The 23,087-nt window shown below is 39.0% G+C and overlaps 1 protein-coding gene across 1 annotated transcript in view; it reads left to right on the top strand.

Annotated features, from left to right (window-relative positions):
- DCHS2 (dachsous cadherin-related 2) overlaps positions 1-23,087 on the top strand; it is a 324,194-nt gene that overhangs the window by 110,952 nt on the left and 190,155 nt on the right. Inside the window, exon 2 of the mRNA XM_027513497.1 lies at positions 18,459-18,650. Within this exon, the coding sequence (XP_027369298.1) occupies positions 18,459-18,650 (192 nt within the window). The remainder of the gene's footprint in view (positions 1-18,458; positions 18,651-23,087) is intronic.

Genomic DNA, 23,087 nt, shown 5'->3' with positions numbered 1-23,087 from the left:
GGTCACCAAAGCAGGGAATCCAGAGAGAGAAGGAGAGATGTTGACGCAGCGGTTTGTAAGCACTAATGAATGTGCATATGAGGCAGATATGAAAATAAATCCCACTGTGAAATCCTAGAGGTAGGAAGAAATAAGATATATCAGCTTTTATAATCCCTGTTTCTTCTGCCAAGTTTCATCATATGTAAGACTCATAATGGCTAAAGAATTTATGTCTGGGCTTCAGGGAAATAAAACCTTGGAGAAAATATTTAGCTAAGATCCTCTCATGAATTTGTTAGTTATTTAAGGATTTATGGTATTAGACATTGTAAACATCTCTGATAATCATACAGTATTTGTAATACAAGTTTATTTTTGGATACACAAAATATTTATCATGTAATTCTTTTTGTTTCCAGATACTTGTAAGAATACCATGAAAACATGCAATTAAACATTTATTTATTCTTGAAACACATTTTTTCCATTTTATTATAGATTGATTGTGAGAGTACTGTAAAATGTTTGAAAATGACAGATGTCTTAAACAATTAAAAAAGTTTTACTGTGATACTGTTTGTGAAAATGAGACAGAGGATGGCTGTGAATGTTAGATGATAAGAAGAACCACAGCCAAGAGGATTTTGCTTTTGTTACTAACACTTTTAATGCTAATTCTATATAAACAATTAAACAGAGACCTTAAAACTGAAGAAACTCATGCAGTTAAAACTTGTGAAACTAGAAGTTTTCAGGTGTGTGTGTGTGTTATTCACTCAGTTATGTCTGACTCTTCTGCGATCCCATGGACTATAGCCCACCAGGTTTCTCTGTCCATGGAATTCTTCAGGCAAGAATACTGGAGTGAATAGCCATTCCCTTCTTCAGGGAATCTTCCTGCCCCAGGGATCGAGCCTGGGTCTTGCACATTGAGGACAGTCTTTACTGTCTGAGCATGTATCTGGAAGTAAAAGATGATGTAGGTATATTTTGGGCTACTTCATGTGTGTGTGTGTGTGTGCATGTGTGTGAATTACTACTTATGAAGTGAGTTGATTTTTTTTAATATAAATTTATTTATTTTAATTGGAGGTTAATTACTTTACAATATTGTATTGGTTTTGCCATACATCAACATGAATCCGCCACAGGTATTCCCATGTTCCCCATCCTGAACCCCCCCTCCCCATTTAATATTAGTATTGAGTTAACCAGTTACTTAAAATTGCTTTCAGTATTTCTATCTGTTCTTTTGCCACAAGAGTATTAAGAATATAAAAAACCTAAATCAGATCGCTGAAATAGTTAATAAGTCAAAGGCAAGTATGAGTTTGAACATACCAATCAGTGGATCAGCTATTATGGCAACCTAGTTTTTATAACTATCAGTTAATTATTCTTTTAAAGAAGAGAATCTTATGTGCGGTGGAAGATTCGACCTCATTAAGTGTTAGTGGTAGAAAAGAACTCTGGGAGGAGCACTTCCTGGGCTGTAGTTCCTGAAACTTTAACTTCCTTTGATTCCCCGTAGCACAGGTACATTGGATGTTTTGGGGGTTTTAGTTTTATTTGATTCGAGTGTGTGTGTGTTTAAATGTAAAGTTAAAGGATCTTCACAAAAGTAGGTAATGTTTTTAGTTTTAATTTTCCAACGACAAGCATTATAAAGGCATGCCATAACGATTTAACTTAGTGAAAACATTTGTCTGGGGCCAGAAATAAGATGAAATGGTTTGATTCTTTTTCTTCTTCCTCCACTCCTGCTGCTTCTCCTTTATTTTAAAATTTAGCTTTACTGTAGGAATACAACATAGAGATAGTGATGATGAATGGAGAGTAAACTTGCCTATAAAACCAGCTCAAATATGGGGTCTCAGATGAGCCCCTAATACACTCTAGACTGAAGTCACTTCCGAGGTACTCTCTTGGTCCTGAAGTGCTGACTTTTTCTAAGAGATTTCTCCCTCTGCCTTTGTTTTTTATTCTGTTTTTTTGGCTGCACTGGATCTTAGTTGCTATGCACAGGCTTTTCTCTAGTTGGGGCAAGTGGAAGGCTACTCTTCATTGTGGTAGAAGGCTTCTCGTTGAGGTGGCTTCTCTTGTGGAGCACAGACTAGAGTTCATGGGCTTCAGTAGTTGTGGCTCTTGAGCTCTAGAATGCAGGCTCAGTAGCTGTGGTCCGTGGGTGTAGTTGCCCCATGGCATGTGGAATCTTTGAGACCAGGAATGGAACCCCTGTATTTGTAACACCTGTGAGCTAAGAACATTTTTATATCTTTAAATGATTGAAAACAGAAACAGAAGTAATATTTTGTCATAAGTGAAAATTATAAAATCAAATTTGGTGCTTATAAATAAAACTATTTTTTGGAACAAAGCCATTCACTTACGTATCATCTATGGCTCTTTCACGGTAAAATGGCAGAATTGAGTTAAAAGAGGCCTTGTAATCTGAAAAGCCTAAAATAGTAACACTTATTATCTGACTCTTTACAGAAAAAACTTGCAGATGCCTGATTCAGAGGTCAGTAATGCCCTAGGCCTTATAATGCTCTCATATGTCTGTGCTTAAGTGGGTCTTCAGGAATGAAGTACTAGAGGATGCACTTGCAAATAGCTGAATAAATAGATGACAAATGCCTATTAAATAAAATTCTTTTTTAGGTTTAGCATTTTTGATGCTCAGCTTCTTTGTCATAATATTGTTTCAATAAAACTATATGAAAATTTGGACAAAAAAATTGAATGAAATAAGAACAAAACCACTTATCCCCCACATTGCATTACTTAACATTTGTCTCATTTATGTTTTGTTATTGTTGTTTAGTTGCTACGCCATGTCCTTTATGCTTTATTGAGATATAATCTACCCATAGAATTGGAAGTTATTTCAAGTCTACAATGTGATGATTGGATTCTTGACCTTATCTAGTTAAGTAACACAACCGTCACTGAATTATCCTGTGTGTGTGTGTGTGAACATTTAGTTCTAGTCCCTAAGTCTCTTTTTGTTGTTCAGTCTCTCAGTTATGTTCACCTCTTTGTGACCCCATGGAGTGCAGCACACCGGGCTTCCCTCTCCTTTGCTATCACTAGAAGTTTGTTCAAACTCATGTCCATTGAACTCATGATGCCATCCAACCATCTCATCATCTGTTGCCCACTTCTCCTCCTGTTTTCTTTTTTTTTTTTTCTCCTCCTGTTTTCAATCTTTCCCAGCATCAGGATCTTTTCCAGTGAGTCCGATCTTGCATCATGTGGCCAAAGTATTGGAGCTTCAGTTTCAGCATCCGTCTTTTCAATGAATATTCAAGGTTGATTTCCATTAGGATTGACTGGTTTGATCTCCTTGCTGTCCAACAGACCCTCAAGAGTCTTCTCCAGCACCGCAGTTCAAAAGCATCACTTCTTCAGCGCTCAGGCTTCTTTATGGTCCAACTCTCACATCTGAATATGACTGCTGGAAAAACCATAGCTTTGACTATACAGACCTTTGTCAGCAAAGTGAAGTCTTTTCTTTTTAAGACACTATCTTGGTTTGTCATAGCTTTTCTTCCAAGGAGCAAGCGTCTTTTAATTTCATGGCTGCAGTCACTGTCTGCAGTGATTTTGGAGCCCCCCAAAATAAAGTCTGTCACTCTTTCCATTTTTTCCCTACCTATTTGCCATGAAGTGATAGGACTGGATGCCATGCACTTAGTGTTTTGAATGTTGAGTTTCAAGCCAGTTTTTTCACTGTCCTCTTTCACCTTCATCAAGAGTCTATTTAGTTCCTCTTCAGTAGTTTCGGCTCGAGGGCTCTAGAGTGCAGACTCAGTAGTTGTGGCCCATGGGCATATTTGGCCCATGGCATGTGAAATCTTCTCAGACCAGGGACTGAACCCATGTTCCCTGCATTGGCAGGCAGATTCTTATCCACTGGACTACCAGGGAAGTCCTCTGCTTATGCTTTAGGTTGGGGGTTGATAAACTGGCATATGGACCAGATCAAGTCTGTTGCTTGTTTTTGACTGTTGAGTTTTAAGCCAGATTTTTTAGCATATTTCAATTATACAGTACAGTGTTATCAACTGTGGTCACCATGTTTTATATTGGATCCTCAGACCTTATTCATCTTACAGCTGAAGTTTATACCCTTTTACCAAACTCCGCCTATTTCTTCCACCCCAGGCAAACACTTTTCTACTATCTGTCTCAGGGAGTTTGACTTTTAAGACCTACCTATCAGTAGTACCATGCAGTATTTGTTTTTGTCTGACATCTCAATTAGCATAATGCCCTCAAGGTTGTGTCACATGACAGGACTGCTTTTTCATAACGAATAGTACCTCCCTGTGTATAAACTAAGATCATGGCATCTGGTCCCATCACTTCATGGCAAATAGATGGGGAAACAGTGGAAACAGTGTCAGACTTTATTTTTCTGGGCTCCAAAATCACTGCAGATGGTGACTGCAGCCATGAAATTAAAAGATGCTTACTCCTTGGAAGGAAAGTTATGACCAACCTAGATAGCATATTCAAAAGCAGAGACATTACTTTGCCAACAAAGGTCCGTCTAGTCAAGGCTATAGTTTTTCCAGTGGTCATGTGTGGATGTGAGAGTTGGACTGTGAAGAAAGCTGAGCACCGAAGAATTGATGCTTTTGAACTGTGGTGTTGGAGAAGACTCTTGAGAGTCCCTTGGACTGCAAGCAGATCCAACCAGTCCATTCTGAAGGAGATCAGTCCTGAGTGTTCTTTGGAAGGAATGGTGCTAAAGCTGAAACTCCAGTACTTTGGCCACCTCATGTGAAGAGTTGACTCATTGGAAAAGACTCTGATGGTGGGAGGGATTGGGGGCAGGAGGAAAAGGGGATGATAGAGGATGAGATGGCTGGATGGCATCACCGACTCGATGGAAGTGAGTTTGAGTGTGGGTTGCTTTCTGGGCTCTCTAGCATGCTCCACTGATCTATGTTACTATTTTTATGCAAGCACCATGCTGTTTTGATTACTACAGCTTTGTAATATAATTTGAAATCAGAAAGTGAGATGCCTCCAGCTTTGATCTTCTTCCTCAAGATTATTTTGGCCATTTGGGTTCTCACATGGTTCTACACAAATTTTAGGATTATTTGTTCTGTATTTGTGAAAAATGCCTTTGGAATTACACAGAACTGTAATTTGCTTTTATAGAATGGACATTTTAACAATATTAGTTCTTCCAATCCATGAGCACAGAATATATTTCTATTTATTTGCTTCAATTTCTTTTATCAATGTCTTGCTGCTTTCAATATAAGGTTTTCCACCTAGGTTAAATATATTCCTAGGTATTTTATGATTTTTTTATGTAATTGTAAATGGGATTTCTTTTTTAAAAAATCTCTGATAATTCATAATTTGTGTTTATAAATGCAACAGATTTTTGTATATTGATTTTATACCTGGCAACATCACTGAACTCGTTTATTAACAATATTTGTTAAGTGTTTAAGTTTTCTGTATATAATACAATTTTATCTAAAAATAAAGGCAGTCTTGCTGGTTTTTTTTTTTTTTTTTATCATTAGTGGGTATTCACTTTTATGTCAAATGCTTTTTCTGTATCTCTTCATATGATCACATGATTTTTATCTTTCATTTTGTTAATGTAGCATGTCACATTGATTGATTTGTGGATATTGAACCATATTTGATCCTGGTGCATAATCATTTTAATGTATTATTAAGTCTGATTTGCTAATAGTTGCTAATAGTTTGTTGAGGATTTCTGCATCTATAATATCCGGGATGTTGGCCTATAATTTTCTTTTCTTGTAGTGTCTTTATCTATTTTTTGTATTGAGGTAACAGTGGCCTCATAAAATGAGTTTGGAAGTGTTAGCTCCTCTGATTTATATCCTTTTGATTTTATTCTATATGTTGCATTTTTTTGCATAAATGGGATATGTTTTATATATATATATATATTTACTTGTATTTTTTCACTTAATATATGTCTTTATATATAGTCATAGTTTCCATGAATACATTGATTTTTTATCATATGGATAAATTATAATTTATATAATAATTATTTTATTGTGGACATTTGGGTTTTAGATTAAATAATCCTATACTATTTTTTTCCTTTTTTAAAAAAATAAAGTTATTTATTTTAATTGGAGGTTAATTACTTTACAATATTGTATTGGTTTTGCCATACATCAACATGAATCCACCACAGGTATATCTTTTATACAAGTATTTGGCTACATATATTCCTAGAAAAATACTAACTGGGTCAAGGTTTATTTTTAGGTTTTAGGAGAATGCTTACCAGATGTATATGGTAAAAACAAAGTTACTTTCCAGATAGGCTTTAAAAATGACTGCGTGTTTATTTCATCTTTGCCACACTTAACATGAGTTTTAATGATTGCCAGGTGGTGATAGCGTAAAAGAATTGCCTGGCAGTGCAAGAGATGCAGGCTTGATCCCTAGGTCAGGAAGATCCCCTGGGGGAGGAAATGTCAACCCACTCCTGTGCCTGGGAAATCCCATGGACAGAGGAGGCTGGCAGGGTGCAGCCCATGGGGTCTCAAGGAGTTGGACATGACTAAGTGTGTGTGCACATACATGCGCACACACACACACACATCATGATTACCAACTGGCTATTAACTTAATGATTGTCAATTATTTTAATAGTTGACAGTTTTAATGATTACCAGTGTTAAAGTATATTATTTTATTTTTCACCTATTTTACTATTAGTGAGTTGAAAATCTTACATATATTTATTCTTCTATAAATGATTTATGTCCTTTGCCTAATTTTTTGTAATAAGAAATCAGTATTATTTTTAAAGAGTTATCTCCATATTAATATGTTTTTTACATTTCTTACAGATATCATAACTAACTTGCATTGAAATTTTGTGTGTGTGGTTATTTTTAACATAGTAGAGTTTTACATGGTTATGCAGTCATTGTATTGACTTTTCCCTTTGTGATTTCTGTCCATCTGTTTTAGTTTTGTAATTCCTTTTGCTTTGAAATTTCTTTCCAGTGTAAGAATCAGCCAAGAATTTCCCTATATATTCATTGTGCCTTAAATGATTTCATTATTTACATTTAACATATCTGTGTAGAATTTATTTTGGTGTGAGGTTAATAGCAAACTTGATTTTTCCCCCCCATGTACTTTGCCAATTTTTCTAGCAACTTACATGGATAAACCCACATTCCTCCATGGTTTATGATGTTTTCTTTGTAATACCAAAAAAAAAAATAGGTTTATCAGGATCTGTTTCAGGTCCTACTTTTGTGTTCTATTGACCTGCCTGCCAATTCTCTCTCTTTTGTTTTTTCCTTCAAGGTCATGCTGTTTTTTAATTTAAGACTTTGTAATAACTTTGTAAAACAAGTTACCACCCTATTCCTACCCATTGATCTCTTTTCACAAAATTTCCTTTGGCTGTTTTTTTTTTTTTTTTTTTTCGTGGAGGGGGCATAATAAGCATTGGGATTAGTCATCTTTTAATCTCATTTCTCAATAAAAACATTATCAGAGAAGTAAACTTTTTAATTTTTAACTTGAAACTATATATTCAGTTTATTCATCTAATGCCTTTATCAACTTCTCTGAAAACACATTTTAAAAACTGAAAATAAAGCACAGTTCTGTTTCCAATTTTCACATGCCTGAGGATGACTTTCTTTTCCTTTTGCCATTTTTAACATTTTGGATTTTGTTATATAATGATATAGCTTAGCTGATAGATTGTGTTTTAGGAATAAGAAAATATTCCTTCCTTCATTCATACAGTACAGTTTTAGAGCCTCTTCACCATGAGCCAGGTACTGCTGTTGTTGGTGCTGGGGTTGTAGCAGGGAGCAGGATAATTCCAGTGGGGAAGACAAATATTACATAAATACACAGAAGCATGTACTGTAGTGTAGAAATAAGCACTCTGAAGAAATTCAAAGCAAAGTAAAGGGCAGAGGATGGCAACGGTGAGGGTGACACCTCACCGTGTAAGGTGATCAGGAAAGTCCTTTGTGGGGGATTAGGTGGTGTTTACAGACACTTGAAGGAAATGAGGAAGTTATGAGAGAGTTAATTCTTAAGTAGATTGATAACAAATCCGGGGCCCTAGAGGAGGAGAAAAGGACAATTTTTTTTTTCTACTTTGCTTTGTCTTAGTCACATAAGACTTTTTTTCTTAAGCTATTAGTTGTTATGGCAATGATCTGCTTTTTCTAAGACTAACTTTCTTTAAGCCCAGAGCTAATGATTACATAACAAAAGCAACACAGCTTGCTCAAGGGTTTGTTTTCCTTAAGCTCTGTACTTAATGACTATGTAACAAGAATATATCTTGCTCCAGGACATGTTTCTCCTTCTTAACAAGAACCTTCTAACTGATCCTGTTATCTTAAGATGTATGTTGTGGGAGTGAGTCTGGTAAGACCTTTAAAACCTTGAGACATTCTTTTAATCTATTCTTAGTAACCAATGAAAAAAGTATATAAAGCCCCACCTAAACTACTAAGCAGGCAGAGAGTGCCCCACCCTGCTCTGATGTCAGAAGCTTCTCTTTCCCTTTTTCACTGTAGTAAAACTTTTGCCACATGAAGTTCTGAGTGCCTGAAGCCTCGTCCCTTGTCCTGAAGCCAAATTCTCTTCCGAGATCACAGATCTGACACAGTTCACAATAAGCTATCAGATATACATGAGCAGTTCTCCTGGGTTCCCTTAACCCTACTGCTCTCCACCCGGGTGCCCTTTACCATTAAAATCTCTTGCTTTGTCAGCACATGTGTCTCCTTGGACAATTCATTTCTGAGTGTTAGACAAGAGCCCAGTTTTGGGCCCTGGAAGGGGTCCACCTTCCTGCAACAAATGGCGACTCTGGTGGGACTCTTCTTCGCTGAGGCTGACATCCTGACCACTCAGGGTACTCAGGGGCCAGCTTGCCTGCCAATGGACCAGACCCAGAGGCTGCAACTGGTACCCTTTTGTCCCTGGTCTCCTGACGCGGACAACTGGCCAGAGTACCCCGACCGGTAAGGAACAAGAGACTTTATTGACCTCTCTCCCCTTCCCTCTCTCTTTCCTCTCCTTAACCCTTCATATCCTTCCCCGTTTTTTCTAGTCCCCCGGTCCTGGATGCAGGAATCTGGTCGAAGGGCCCTCAGCCTGAGCTGAGGATTGGAGACTGATCACCTCATCTTGGCAGAGAACTCAAATTCTGGTTCTGGTCTGGTCTGATTTCTGGCAGGGCCGAGTTCCAGTCCTCCCTTCTCTGGAGGCCCAGGGAAAAGTCCCATAACGCCTGGTTACCTGTAGGTGGCAGGAGACGTCTGTAAGGCCACCCCTTTCGCCCCCCTCTCCCGCCTCCTCCCCCTTCTTCTTTCAACCTGGCTTCCTTTCCTCCCTTTGAAATCTTTGATGTTAGTACTTGGATCTGAGGTTCTGTGTCTCTATAGGAGGTTTTCTGAGAGACTGTATTCTTGTATTTAAGGGCTTCCCTGGTGGCGCAGAGGTTAAAGCATCTGCCTGCAATGTGGGAGACCTGGGTTTGATCCCTGTGTCGGGAAGATCCCCTGGAGAAGGAAATGGTAACCCACTCCAGTATTCTTGCCTGGAGAATCCCATGGACAGAGGAGCTTGGTGGGCTACAGTCCACGGGTCACAAAGAGTCAGACACGACTGAGCGACTTCACTTTCACTTTCATACATGTATAACTGGTATACAGTTATACCTGTATACAGTATACATTATATAGATTCATCAAGAAGATCAGTGTATCCAGAGGATAGTGAGTGAGTCAGAAAGCAGTGGGAGATGAGGTAAGAGAAAGGGGCCAAATGAGAGTTGGGTTTCATGAGTATGGGAAGCAGTTGGAAGATTCTGAGCAGGAGAGTAACATGATTTGGTGTTTGAGTAGTATCTCTCTGGCTGCCAATATAATAAGTGAATGGTGGTGCTATTCATTAAAATCACTGGCAGAGCAGTGGATGTTGGAGTGGTGGGAATCGGTACATTGGAAGTACCTATTAGTCACTTGTTGTTGTTCAGTCATTAAGTTATGTCCGACTCTTTGCAGCCCCATGGACTGCAGCACGCCAGGCCTCTCTGTCCTTCACTATCTCCTAGAGTTTGTTCAAACTCATGTCCATTGAGTCGGTGATGCCATCCAACCATCTCATCCTCTGCCATCTTCTTCTCCTTTTGCCTTCAATCTTTCCCAGCATCTGGGTCTTTTGCAATAAGTCCCCTCTTCACATCAGGTGGCCAAAGTATTGGAGCTTCAGCATCAGTCTTTCCAATGAATACTCAAGATTGATTTCCTTTAGGATTGACTGGTTTGACTCCTTTCAGTCCAGGAGACTCTCAAGAGTCTTTAACATCACAAATCAAAAGCATCAATTCTTAGGCACTCAATCTTCTTTATGGTCCAACTCTCACATTCATACATGACTACTGGGAAAACCATAGCTTTGTCTATATGGACCTTTGTAGGCAAAGTGATGTCTTTACTTTTTAATAAACTGTCTAGGATTGTCATAGCTTTCCTTCCAAGAAGTAAGCATCTTTTAATTTCATGGCTACAGGCACCATCTGCAGTGATTTTGGAGCCCAAGAAAAGAAAATCTGCCACTGCTTCCACTTTTCCTCTTCCATCTGCCATAAAGTGATGGGACCAGATGCCATGATCTTAGTTTCTTTAATGTTGAGTTTTAAGCCAGCTTTTCCATTCTGCTCTTCTATCCCTTCAAGAGGCTCTTTAGTTCCTCTTCACTTTCTGCCATTAGGGTGGTTTCACCTCCATATCTGAAGTTTTTAATATTTATTTTAGCAATCATGATATCAGATTGTGATTCATCCAGACTGACATTTCACATGATGTGCTCTGCTTTTAGTCACTTCAGAGGTTTAATTAATTGGACGATGTATGAATCTGGGGCACAAGACCAATTATTGGAGGAATATGTGTTGGTTTAATGCCGTGGGGTTGGGTCGGATCATTCAAGGTGCATATTGTTTCCTAGGGCTTCGATTACAAATAGTCATGAACTTTGTGTCCTAAGAATATAGTAATTCTTGTTGCTCGTAGTTCTGGAGGCTAGAAGAACAAAATCTAGCAGGTCCTTAGTCCCTCCAAGGGCTTTATTGGGAAGTCACTTTGTTTTTTTCCAGCTTCTGACACCTGTAAAGTGCTCCTTGACTTGTAGCCACATCACTCCAGTCTCTGCTTCCATGGTCACATTGCTTCCTCCTCTTCTGTCCATTGGATTAAAAGTTCATCTGATAAAGTTTATCCAGGATAAACTCTTCTCAGAATCCTTAATCACAACTTTGGCAATACAAGCTAGGATTCACTATTTTATAAAATAAAGTAAAATCACAGTTTCAAAGGATTAGGAGGCAGACGTGTCTTTTGGAGGCCACCTTTCATCATGTGTCTTTTGTATTGGCCACCTTTCAGCCCAGTACAGGTAATGACTGTGGATTGATAAGCCAAGCGGTCCCAAGACTGACCTCCAGAGCACAACAGTATTCAGAAGTCAGAGAGAACATAGAGGCAGTAAAGAAAACTAAAGGTAGTCAGTGAAATGTAGGAGAGAGAGTCAGAGTGTGGTCACTGATGAAGAAGAGTTTCAATGAGAAGGAAATGATTAGCTGTGTGAAAGCAGCTGAGTGGTGTACAAAATAAGGGCCCGATTTTGATTGTTAGATTTGGTAAGACCTTGACATTGGTGAACTTGCCAAAATTGTATTCAAGAGTGGAATATTTGATTCCATTGTGGTCCCCAGTGCTGAATCCAGCTTCTGTTGAGATATTATAACCCTGGTTTAGCTGGCATTGTTGTGCTTAGTCACTCAGTCATGTCCAACTCTTTGTGATCCCGTGGACTGTAGCCTTCTAGGCTTCTCTGTCCATGGGGGTTCTCCAGGCAAGAATACTAGAGTGGGTTGCCATGGTCTCCTCCAGGGGGTCTTCACAATGCAGGGATGAAAGCCAGGTCTCCCACATTGCAGGTGGCTTCTTTACTGTCTGAGTCACCAGGCTAGCCCAAGAACACTGGAGTGGGTAGCCTATCCCTTCTCCATGGGATCTTCCTGACTCAGGAATTGAACTGGAATCTCATACATTGCAAGTGGATTCTTCAGCAGCTGAGCTACCAGGGAAGCCCTGTTTTAGCTGTTACATCCGTGACTGGCCAGTATAAAAAGTGCTTCAATGTATAAAGTTATTTTGCATTTCTTTCTTCTTCTTTTATTTCTATTTGAAGATCTGTGTGTGAGTATGTTGTGTCAGTAACCTTGGTTCTTCAAACTAGTTTATGCTCATGGTAGAGATTTTGGAAGTTGTTGTTTTTCAGTCGCTAAGTCATGGCTGACTATTTGCAACCCACGTCGCATGTCAAACTCCCCTGTCCATCATTATCTCCCAGAGTTTCCTCAAATTCATGTCCATTGAGTCAGTGATGCTATCAAACCATCTCATCCTCTGCTGCACCCTTATCCTCTTGGCCTTCAGCCTTTTCCAACATCAGGGTCTTTTCCAGTGAGCGGGCTCTTTGTATCAGGTGGCCAAAGTATTTGAGTTTAAGCTTCAGTATCAGCCCTTCCAATGAATATTCAGGGTTGACTTCCTTTAGAATTGGCTGGTTTGATCTCCTTGCTGTCAAAGGGACTCTTGTAAGTCTTCTCCAGCACCACAATTTGAAAGCCTAGCTTTCTTTATGGTCCAATTCTCACATCTGTACATGACTACTTAAAAAATCATAGCTTTGGCTGTATGGACCTTTGTTGGCAATGTGATGTATCTGCTTTTTAATATACTGTCTAGATTTGTGATAACTTTTCTTCCAAGGAGCAAGCATCTTTTAATTTCATTACTGCAGTTACTGTCCACCATGATTTTGGAGCCCAAGAAAATAATATGTGTCATTGCTTCTATTTTTTCCCCTTCCGTCTTCCATAAAGTCATGGGACATGATGCCAAGATCTTAGATTTCTTAATGTTGAGTTCCAAGCCAGCTTTTTCTCTCTCCTCTTTCACCCACATCAAGAATCTCTGTAGTCCCTCTTCACTTTATGTTGTTAGAGTGGTATTATCTGCATATTTGAAGTTGTTGATATTTCTCTCAATAGTCTCGACTCAAGCTTGTGATTGATGCAGCCCGGCATTTCATGTGATGAGCTCTGCATAGAAGTTAAATGAGCAGGGTGACAATATACAGTCTTGCCTTACTCCTTTCCTCAATTTGAACCAGTCTGTTCTTCCATGCCAGGTTCTAACTGTCGCTTCTTGACCCACATACAAGTTTCTCAGGAAGTATTAAGTTGGTCTAGTATTCCCATCTCTTTAAGAATTTTCCACAGTTTGCTGTGATCCACACAGTCAAAGGCTTTAGTGTAGTCAGTGAAACAGAAACTGAAAGTGTGTGGAAGTGTTAAACCACTCAGTCGTGTCTGATTCTTTGCAATCCCACGAACTGTAGCCCACCAGACTCTTCTATCCACGGGGTTCTCCAGGCAAGAATAGTTGAGTGAGTTGCCATTCCCTTCTGCAGGGGATCTTCTTGACCCATGGATCAAACTTGGGTCTCACTGTATTGCAGGCAGATTCTTTACCATCTGAGCCACCAGTGAAGCAAAAACAGTGAAATTTCCCTGATTTCTCCGTGACCCAACGAATGCTGGCAATTTGATCTCTGGTTCCTGAGTCTTTGAAATTTTGGAAGTTAAAATAAGAAAAAATTAAAATGAGTTATTTAATTTAAAATTTTTGAAGTGTAGCCTTTTTTTCCTAGGACCTTTGGTGTTTGGTCACTCAGTTTTTTAGGTTGGTCTCTAAGGCTTCTATACAGAGACCACTGAATTAAGTGTGATATGATTGCCCAGCAGTATATAAAGGATAGTGTCACTAACAATATATCACCCTATGACTCTAGGTTGATTTTTGGGTTTCAGGGTGCCAATGTGATTGGCTGGGCATGCACCCAATTGTTGAAGAGGAGACCTTTCTAAGTAGAGGGAGGCTCTGCTGGTGATGGGAAGGCAGATGGATCCAGTGTGTTTGTAGAATATGAAAACATGTTTTCAAGAGCCATTGTTCCCATTTTGTCCCATGACATATTCAGGGGTTTCCCTGGTGGCTTGGATGTCAAAGAGTCTGCCTGCAATGTAGGAGATCTGGGTTCAATCCCTGGGTTGGGAAGATCCCCAAGAGAAGGGAATGATTACCCACTCCAGTATCCTTGCCTGGAGAATTCCATGGATAGAGAAGCCTGGCGGGCTACAGTCCACAGGGTCACAAAGAGTGGAACGTGACTGAGTGACTGAAACTTCGACTTTTCAACATGACATTTTCATGTGGAAAAATCCTTACCCAGATGTTAAAAAGAAGGAAGTGGTAAAAATTCTTTAAATTTCAGGAAGCTAGTAATGGAATCAAGGAGGTATTACTATTTTATTAATAGCTTGCATCTTTATAATGTCTCCATTAAATTAGTGAAAGGTCCAGCTGGGAGACTGGGAGGGAGAACAAACTGTTTTGAGTCAGAATAAGTTTAAAGTAAAAATTATCAAATTCCTCTCAGTCTAAAGCAGGCAAATTGAGACTGAGAGGAGGAACAAGGATGTCATTGAGGATACTGTGATGTGACTCTTTGAGTGATTCAAGGATGAGATCCTCCCAAGCTCTCCTCTGCTGCTGCTGCTGCTGCTAAGTCACTTCAGTCGTGTCCGACTCTGTGCAACCCCATAGATGGCAGCCCACCAGGCTCTGCTGTCCCTGGGATTCTCCAGGCAAGAACACTGGAGTGGGTTGCCATTTCCTTCCCCAATGCATGTAAATGAAAAGTGAAAGTGAAGTTGCTCAGTGGTGTCTGACTCTTAGCGACCCCATGGACTGCAGCCTTCCAGGCTCCTCCGCCCGTGGGATTTTCCAGGCAAGAGTACTGGAGTGGGGTGCCATTGCCTTCTCCGAAGCTGTCCTCTAGATCCCCAATTTAGCCCCACAGGACTCAGATCATAGACTCTAATCAGAAGCTTCTTTCTCTGAAGCAGCTATTTCTTGATGAAAGGGCCCACTGAGCTTATTTACTCAATAGTCAGAATTTTCTCTTAAAGATTTGGCAAAGCCATTTCTATTATTTTAAATTACCTAAATTTTATGTGTAAAGTCAGTGGAAACTGGAAAATGCAGACCTTTTAAAAATGCCAAATTACATGTAGACTTTACAAGACCAATTATTAGTGAGTATGCCACTATTTTTAGGGAGTTGAATAAAGAGAAGAGGAATACTTTTTAATTTCATGATCTGAAACTTAGGGTCTGAACTGATAACATACACTGATTACCAGCACTCTTGTCCGACTTTTGCCTCCATATATTTTGCTTGCCACAAGTCCAAGTGAGAAAAAGGTCTTGAAATTGGAAATAAGGAAACTCATTTTATATAAGCCATGTTACTTGTTAATATGGGCTATTATAGGCTGAGAATGAATTTTAGAATTTTAAGTTCATTGTGCTTATCTTCCAATCAAGCCAAAGTTACTGAGAGTACCATATGGTTTTAGAAGATATGTTTGGTGTCTTTGGAAACTTGAGGCTACTAAATCATTAACAGCTGACAGAATGGAGTAGACCAAATGTACTTGGAATTGAGTTCTTTGTAGTGGGGAAGTTTGTGGATTTCCTGGTTCAGCCCATCTGATGAGAAGAATATCTCACAAACATGTTAGCTAGTTGCACAAGATGAATAATTTTGCCTGAGAATATGAGATTGATGAGAGTGAAGATAAATGTAAAAGACTGTGTCATCAGCTGAAAAAAATTAAAGAGGAAAATAATATTGCCAGTTTTAAAATGTTTCATCAGGTTCAGGGCCAGATAATTCTTTGTTGTAGGGTCTGTTCTTTCATGGTTTAGCTGCATCTCTGGCTTCAACTCCTGAAATGCCAGTAAAACTCTTTCCCCAGTTGTGAAAATCAAAACTGTCTCCAGACAATGCCAAACGCCCTCATGAGGGCAAACTTGTCCCTGAGTGAGATCCACTAGGTGAGGCTACAGAGATAACCCCCAAAGTCACATTGCAGTTACACGGTCAAGATTGAATAGGATGAAGAGGCAGATTTATGAGAACTTGTGCTTATTGAGTGTGTTATTGGGGTGGAATTTCATTTGGGAAACACGATAATTAAGGTTTAGCTTCTATTGTATATTGTACTGATGAAAGATAGACTATTATTTTTTAAATATAGAGTTTAAATTAGAGCAGTAGGTCTACTAAAAATATGGGTATTAATTGTCTTCTATTTTACCTCCCTCCAAAAAGCCTGACAGAAATATGTAGAACTGCCAAAACGAAATCAATAGTGGGATGACACTGTAGAGACTGCTTAGGGTATGCTTGCTGCTTGCTTAAATTTTACTACATAGAGAGGCCACTCGGGGACTTACATAGCTCACATGCACGTCTTCATATAGAGACACAGGGGCACTTGCGGCCGAGACTGCATTCGCCAAATGCCTGGGCAATCGTCAGCTTTTCCCAGTCTCCTTCTGAGTTAGGTTGGGCCATGTAACAAACTGTCCAGTGAAATGTGAGAGGAACCTCACTTAGGGGCTGAGGAAGCTAAAAACCAGAGTGTGTCTTCCACTGTCTCCTCCCCTGTCAGAGTGGCTTTGGGGGCCTCCTCAGAACACGTCCTCTGAACCAAAGAAGGGCTGCTCCTTTCTTTCATTGTCTCTGTCCTCTACTGTCTTATTTTGGAATGTCTTTTAGTTGGACATTGGACTTGCTGAATTGACCTGCTTAATTCTCATATTTCCAGTGATCATCATTCTATTTTTCTGTGTTTTGGAACTCAGTTGGGGTTTGGCCATGGGGAAGAGAAGGGTCAGCTAAGACTCAAGAGCACAGGCATCACTTTCTTCATGTTAATGATCCTCTGGTGAGAGAGCCACATGCTTATGAAGTAAACTTCATATGATGTTACACATCATCTAGCAACTTCTGTACTGAATGAAGGTTAGGGGATTTGAGGAGTATTTTTCAGTAAATAAAGGATAAAGTTATGAAATGACAAGGGGTGATACTTGAGAGGCAGGATTGCATGATCTTCAGTAGCGTGTAGTCTGCTGTTCAATTGCCTGAATTTGAATCCTAGTTTTAACCTTTTTTAGCTGTATTCTGTGTGTGTGTGTGTGTATATATATATATATATATATATAACGTGTTCTGTAACATATAGTTCTTATTCTTTTTTTCTTTCTCCTTCTTCCTCTTCCTCCTCCTTTGGTTGATCTCCCTTTCAAGTGCTTCTTTTATTGTCAGTGCTATCTAGATGTTTGTTATCACTAGTTAATTGGGTTGCATATCAAAAAAATTACACCAAGCCTATGAATGCAAGAATATTTTGAATTCTATTAATAGCCTGTTGTATTTCTAACTGCATACTCTAATAGTTAGTATAAATAAGTTAAGTGCTTTCATAATTCTGATGCTTTCTCTTTTCTACCGGGCATATGATCACTGCTAGCTTAAATCATACTCTGGTTAAAGAGAAAGGTGCCCTTTCTTCTGGGCAGTTTCAGCTCCATGTCAGTGCACCTGTTGGCCAGCAGAACACAGGCTGGATTTCGCCCCCACACGCCCCCTGGGCAAGGCATCTCTGTGTAGTGTTCAGTCTGCATGATTGTTTGGGGCCCTGGTGGGGGCATTACCCCCTGAAGGAAATCTGACCTAGGAAAGCCGAATCTCATGCTCCAAGGTGAATCCTGTTAACTGGATTGGATACTAGTGGTTGTCCCTGATTTCTTTGTCCTTGTTGCTGTGAAAGGGTGAAGGTAAGTGTTAAGCTCATCACTTCAAGGGTTTGAGAATGAGTGGGAATCCACAAGTTATCAGGTGGTGAGCATCTAGATTTAAACCCTTGAGATTGGATGAGATCATTTAGGCATAGTGAGTGGAATAAGAAGGCAACTGGACCAAGAAATTCAAACTTTCAGAGAGGACATAAAAGTACAGGAATGGGCAAAGGAGACTGAAAAGGAGACCTTAAAAAGGGAGGGAGAGAGTGAAGGTGTATCGTCACAGAACGTAAGGGAAGAGAGAGAAAACCAAGCCTACATTTTGGCCATCTGATGTGAAGAGCTGGCTCATTAGAAAAGACCCTGATGCTGGGAAAGATTGAAGGCAGGAGGAGAAGGGGACAACAGAGGACGAGACGGTTGGATGGCATCACTGACTCAATGGACATGAGTTTGAGCAAGCTCCAGGAAATGGTGAAGCACAGGGAAGCCTGGCATGCTGTGGTCCATGGGGTCACAAAGAGTTGAACAAGACTGAGTGACTGAACAACAACACTTTGTGAATAGCTATGTGGACCACTTGGTTGTGCACATTAGGATGGTGATTTGTAGTCCATTGAAAGGTCATGCTGACATTCCTCTTTCCTCACTGATCAACCTTCTGTCTCCTAGGTAAAAGCCTCTGATGCAGATGCAGGACTCTATGGCTTTGTTGAGTATTTTCTTTATGCTGGATTCCAAAGCTACGAAGCACCTCAAGCATTCCAGATAGACCCACATGATGGGCGCATCTGTGTTTCTCAAGACACTGACAGGGAAAGAGATCCAGTCACCTATGATCTCTTGGTGAAAGCTAAGGATGGGGTAAGTCTTTATCTGTGAAATTTTACACACACTCAAAAGTGAACCACTGTGTGTGCATTTGAGAGTACCAAGGATTAACAATCAACAACTGGCCAATCTTGTTTCATAAATCACTACCTCTTTCCTTTGCTGGATTTGGAAGCAGACACCAGACATATTATTTCATTTGTAAATAATTCAGTAATAGCTCTAATGAATAATGACTTTTAAAAACACAACTACGCTACAGTACATTAGCAGTAATTCTTTATCTAATGTATATTCCATTTTAGATTTACTGGATTACAAAAAAAGATTACAAACTTTTAATAGTTGGCATGTTTTAATCAAGATCCAAATTAGTCCACAAATGAATTTGATTGCTATATACCTTAAATTTCAACGTGTAACAGTCAGCCCTCCACCTAGTCCCCCCTACCTTTTCTCCTACAGTAGTTATTTTTGGAAAAAATCTGATCAATTGGCCTATAAAATTTCCATATTCTAAATAAGGTTGATTGCATTATTGAGATTCATTTAATTTTTTCTTTTATCAGTTTCTATAAAATGGTATTTTGAGCTAGAGACTGATGAACTTTGGCTTTATTCAGGTGGTGCTCTGTGCTTCTTATTGCATCAGCAGGCACATGCCATTATTTCACTAGGGGTTTCAGTGGGGTGAGTTTTGAATTGTTATTTTTTGCATTTATTATCTGAAATTCTTCAGTTAAGAAGAATGTTCTCTCATCAACTATTTGATTGGCCTGAAGTATAATTCTTCAAGAAAGGCAGGATAATGCTTATTTCACTTTATTTTACCAGTTTTTTAAATGAGTCAATGCATTTACTATCTTCAAACATTACTGATGATTTTTTTCTTACTTTGATTATAAATTCTTGATATTTTTTTTGTATGTTTGATGTGTTTCATTCATTGTTTTGGTAAAGAATCCACCAGCAATGCAGGGGGGTCCAGTTCGATTTCTGGGTTGGGTAGAAGCCAACCCAGAAGAAGGGATAGGCTACCCACTCCAATATTATTGGGCTTCTCTGGTGACTCAGACAGTAAAGAATCTGCTTGCAAGGCAGGAGACCTGGTTTCGATCCCTGGGTTGGGAAGACCCAGGAGGAATATCTTCTGGAGGAAGTCATGACAACCTACTCCGGTATTCTTGCCTGGAAAATCCCTGTGGATAGAGGTACCTGGTGGGCTACAGTCCACAGGGTCACAAAGAGTTGGACAAGACTGAGTGACTGAAGCACAGCACAGTACATACATTTCTGACTTGTTCCTTTCTAAAGTGAAAGTGAAAGTCGCTCAGTCGTGTCCAACTCACTGTGATCCCACGGACTATACAGTCCATGATTCTCTAGGCCAGAATACTGGAGTGGGTAGCCGTTCCCTTGACCATTGTCTGAGCCACGAGGGAAACCCTAAGATCTATAGGGGCACCTTTGATTTGGCTCTTAGGTCTTTTTCGGGTGAACTTTTAAACTAACATATAAAGTACCTACAGAAGATTGCACAGATCATTAACTGTACAGCTCAATGGATTTTTTGCAAAATGAAAGCATATGCGTAGAAGCCCCTCTCTTGGCCCCTTACTGTAACCATCCCTCCTGCCTTTTAAGGATAATCTCTATTGATTTCTACCACCAAACATTACCTGTTTTTAAGCTTTCAGTGAATGATTTCATACAGTATGTGTTTTTATTGTTTCTTTTGCAGGATATGTGAACATCACTCATGCGATTGTATGTAGCAGTAGTTCATTCATTCTCATTGGTTTATAGTATTATTTTATGTGACTTTACAATAGTTTTTATCTGTTTTGTAATTGATGGAATCCATTTTAGGCTTTGGCAGGTGGGATTTCTATTCACTGTTATACATGTAATTTATTGAACAAAAGTAAGCATTTGTATTGGGCATATATTTAACATGGAGTTACTACATCATCAGAAAATCAAGTAACTTTTTTAAATAGTTTTATCAATTTATACTCCCACGAATTTCATTTGTTCTATATCCTCCCCAACATTTGATATTTAGTGTCATTTTAGTGATAGCAGTTCTGTACCTGCGTGGTGGTGGTCACATTGGGGTGTGCATTTCCTTGATAACTAATGAATTAATATATTTAATTTTCATTTATAAAATTATAAATGAAAATTTTTATTTGTTTTTCATGTATTTGTTGGCTATTTCTATAACTGGTTTTGTGAAGTGTCTAATTCTTTACCCATTTTCTCTTATACTATTGACTTCTTTGTTATTGATTTGTATGAATTCTTTAAATTTCTGGCATGCAAACCCTTTGTTAGATACATTAATGCATCTATTTTCTACAATTCTGTGACTTGCCTCTTTTTTTCCTTAATAGAGTTTTTTGAGGAATAATAATTCTTAATTCCAATGTAACTCAATTTATCCATTTGTTTCCCTTTACAGCCAGTACTTTTTTCTGCCCCTTTAAGAAGTATTTGCTTATATTAGGGACATTAAGGGCTTCCCTAGTGGCTCAAACTGTAAAGAATCTGCCTGCAATGCCAGATACTCGAGTTAGATCCCTGGGTCAGGAAGATCCCCTGGAGGAGGAAACGGCTACCCACTCCAGTATCCTTGCCTGGAGAATACCTTTGACAGAGGAGACTGGCCGGCCATGGTCCATAGGGTCACAAAGTGTTGGACACGACTGAAGTGACTTAGCACAGTGCATAGGACATTAAGATATTTTCTTTCAAAGATTTACTTGTTTTAACTTTTGCACTTATTATTTCAGTCTTGTGGGAGGAAGTTTCATATTTTCCCAGTGTGAGTACTCGGTTGACACAGCACCATTTGCTGAAATGGTCAGTCTTTCTTCACTGTGTGCAGTGTCACCTCTGTCATAAATCACGTGATTATATATGTGTGTCTACTTCTGGACACCCTATTTTTTTTAATTGTCTCCCTTTGTACTAGCTATATATTCTCTTGGTTATTTAGCTTTATAATATGTCATGATATCATGTATTTTTTTAGCTTTGTCCATTTTCAAGATTGCTTTGGTTGTCCCTGATCATTCTACATTTTAAAGTACATTTTAGGTATAACTTGTTCAATTTTCCATTACAGTGCAGCAAAGATAGCCTTCTATATGCATTATTCTATGCATTCCCTTTACATAGTCTGTTTTAGAGACTTTTCCTAAATTTTTTTATCTGCTTTATACCCACTTATGTAGATCAGTACTGCTAATACCTTTCTGGTCTAATTTTTTGAATTACTGGGAGAAGCTACCTACCTAAGACATGAATTGATGGAACAAATGAGTCTAAATTTATTACAAGTATTTTCATCATAGGGGATTGAATGCAAAAGTAGGAAGTCAAGAGATACCTGGAGTAACAGGCAAGTTTGGCCATGGAGTACAAAATGAAGCAGGGTCAAGGCTAACAGAGTTTTGTCAAGAGAGTCCCCTGGTCAGAGCAAACGCCCCCTTCAACAACACAAAAGATGACTCTACACATAGACATCATTATATGGTCAATACTGAAATCAAACTGATTACATTCTTTGCAGCCCAAGATGGAGAAGCTCTATACAGTCAGCAAAAATAATAGCTGGTGTTGACTGTGATCCAGATCACGAGCCCTTTATTGCAAAATTCAGGCTTAAATTGAAGAAAGTAGGGAAAACCACTAGGCTATTCAGGTATGACCTAAATCAAACCCCTTATTATTATACAGTGCAGGTGATGAATAGATTCAAGATATTACATCTAGTAGACAGAGTGCCTGAAAAACTATGGATGGAGGTTCATAACATTGTACAGGAGGCAGTGAGCAAAACCACCCCCCCCCAAAAAAAAAAAGTAATGCAAGAAGGCAAAGTTGTTGTCTGAGAAGTCTTTATGAATTCCTGAGAAAAGAAGAAAAGCCAAAGGCAAGGATGAAGGGAAAGATATACCCAACTGAATGCAGAGTTACAGAGAACAGCAAGGAGAGATTAGAAGGCCTTTTTAACTGAACAATGCAAAGAAATAGAGGACAAGAATAGAATGGGAAAGACTAGAAATCTCTTCAAGAAATTTGGAGATATCAAGGCAGAATTTCATGCAAGGATGGGCACAATAAAGGACAGAAATGGCAAGGACCTAATAGAAGCAGAAGAGATTAAGAAGAAGTGGCAAAAATACATAGAAGAACTATACCAAAAAAAAGTCTTTATGAACTGGATCACCACAATAACGTGGTCACTTATGTAGAGCCAGAAATCTTAGAGTGTGAAGTCAAGTGGGACTTAGGAACCATTACTATGAACAAAGCTAGTGGAGATGATGGAATTCTGGCTAAATTATTTAAAATCCTAAAAGATGATGCTGTTAAAGTGATACAGCAAATTTGAAAAACTCATCTGGAGCCACAGGACTAGAAAAGATCAGTTTTCATTCCAATCATAAAAAAGGGCAATGC

This window comes from Bos indicus x Bos taurus, chromosome 17 (genome assembly GCF_003369695.1).
Source record: "Bos indicus x Bos taurus breed Angus x Brahman F1 hybrid chromosome 17, Bos_hybrid_MaternalHap_v2.0, whole genome shotgun sequence".
NCBI classification, from domain to species: Eukaryota; Metazoa; Chordata; class Mammalia; order Artiodactyla; family Bovidae; genus Bos; species Bos indicus x Bos taurus.
The sequence above is the reverse complement of the archived record's forward strand: the minus strand, read 5'-3'. Positions and strand labels throughout refer to the sequence as shown.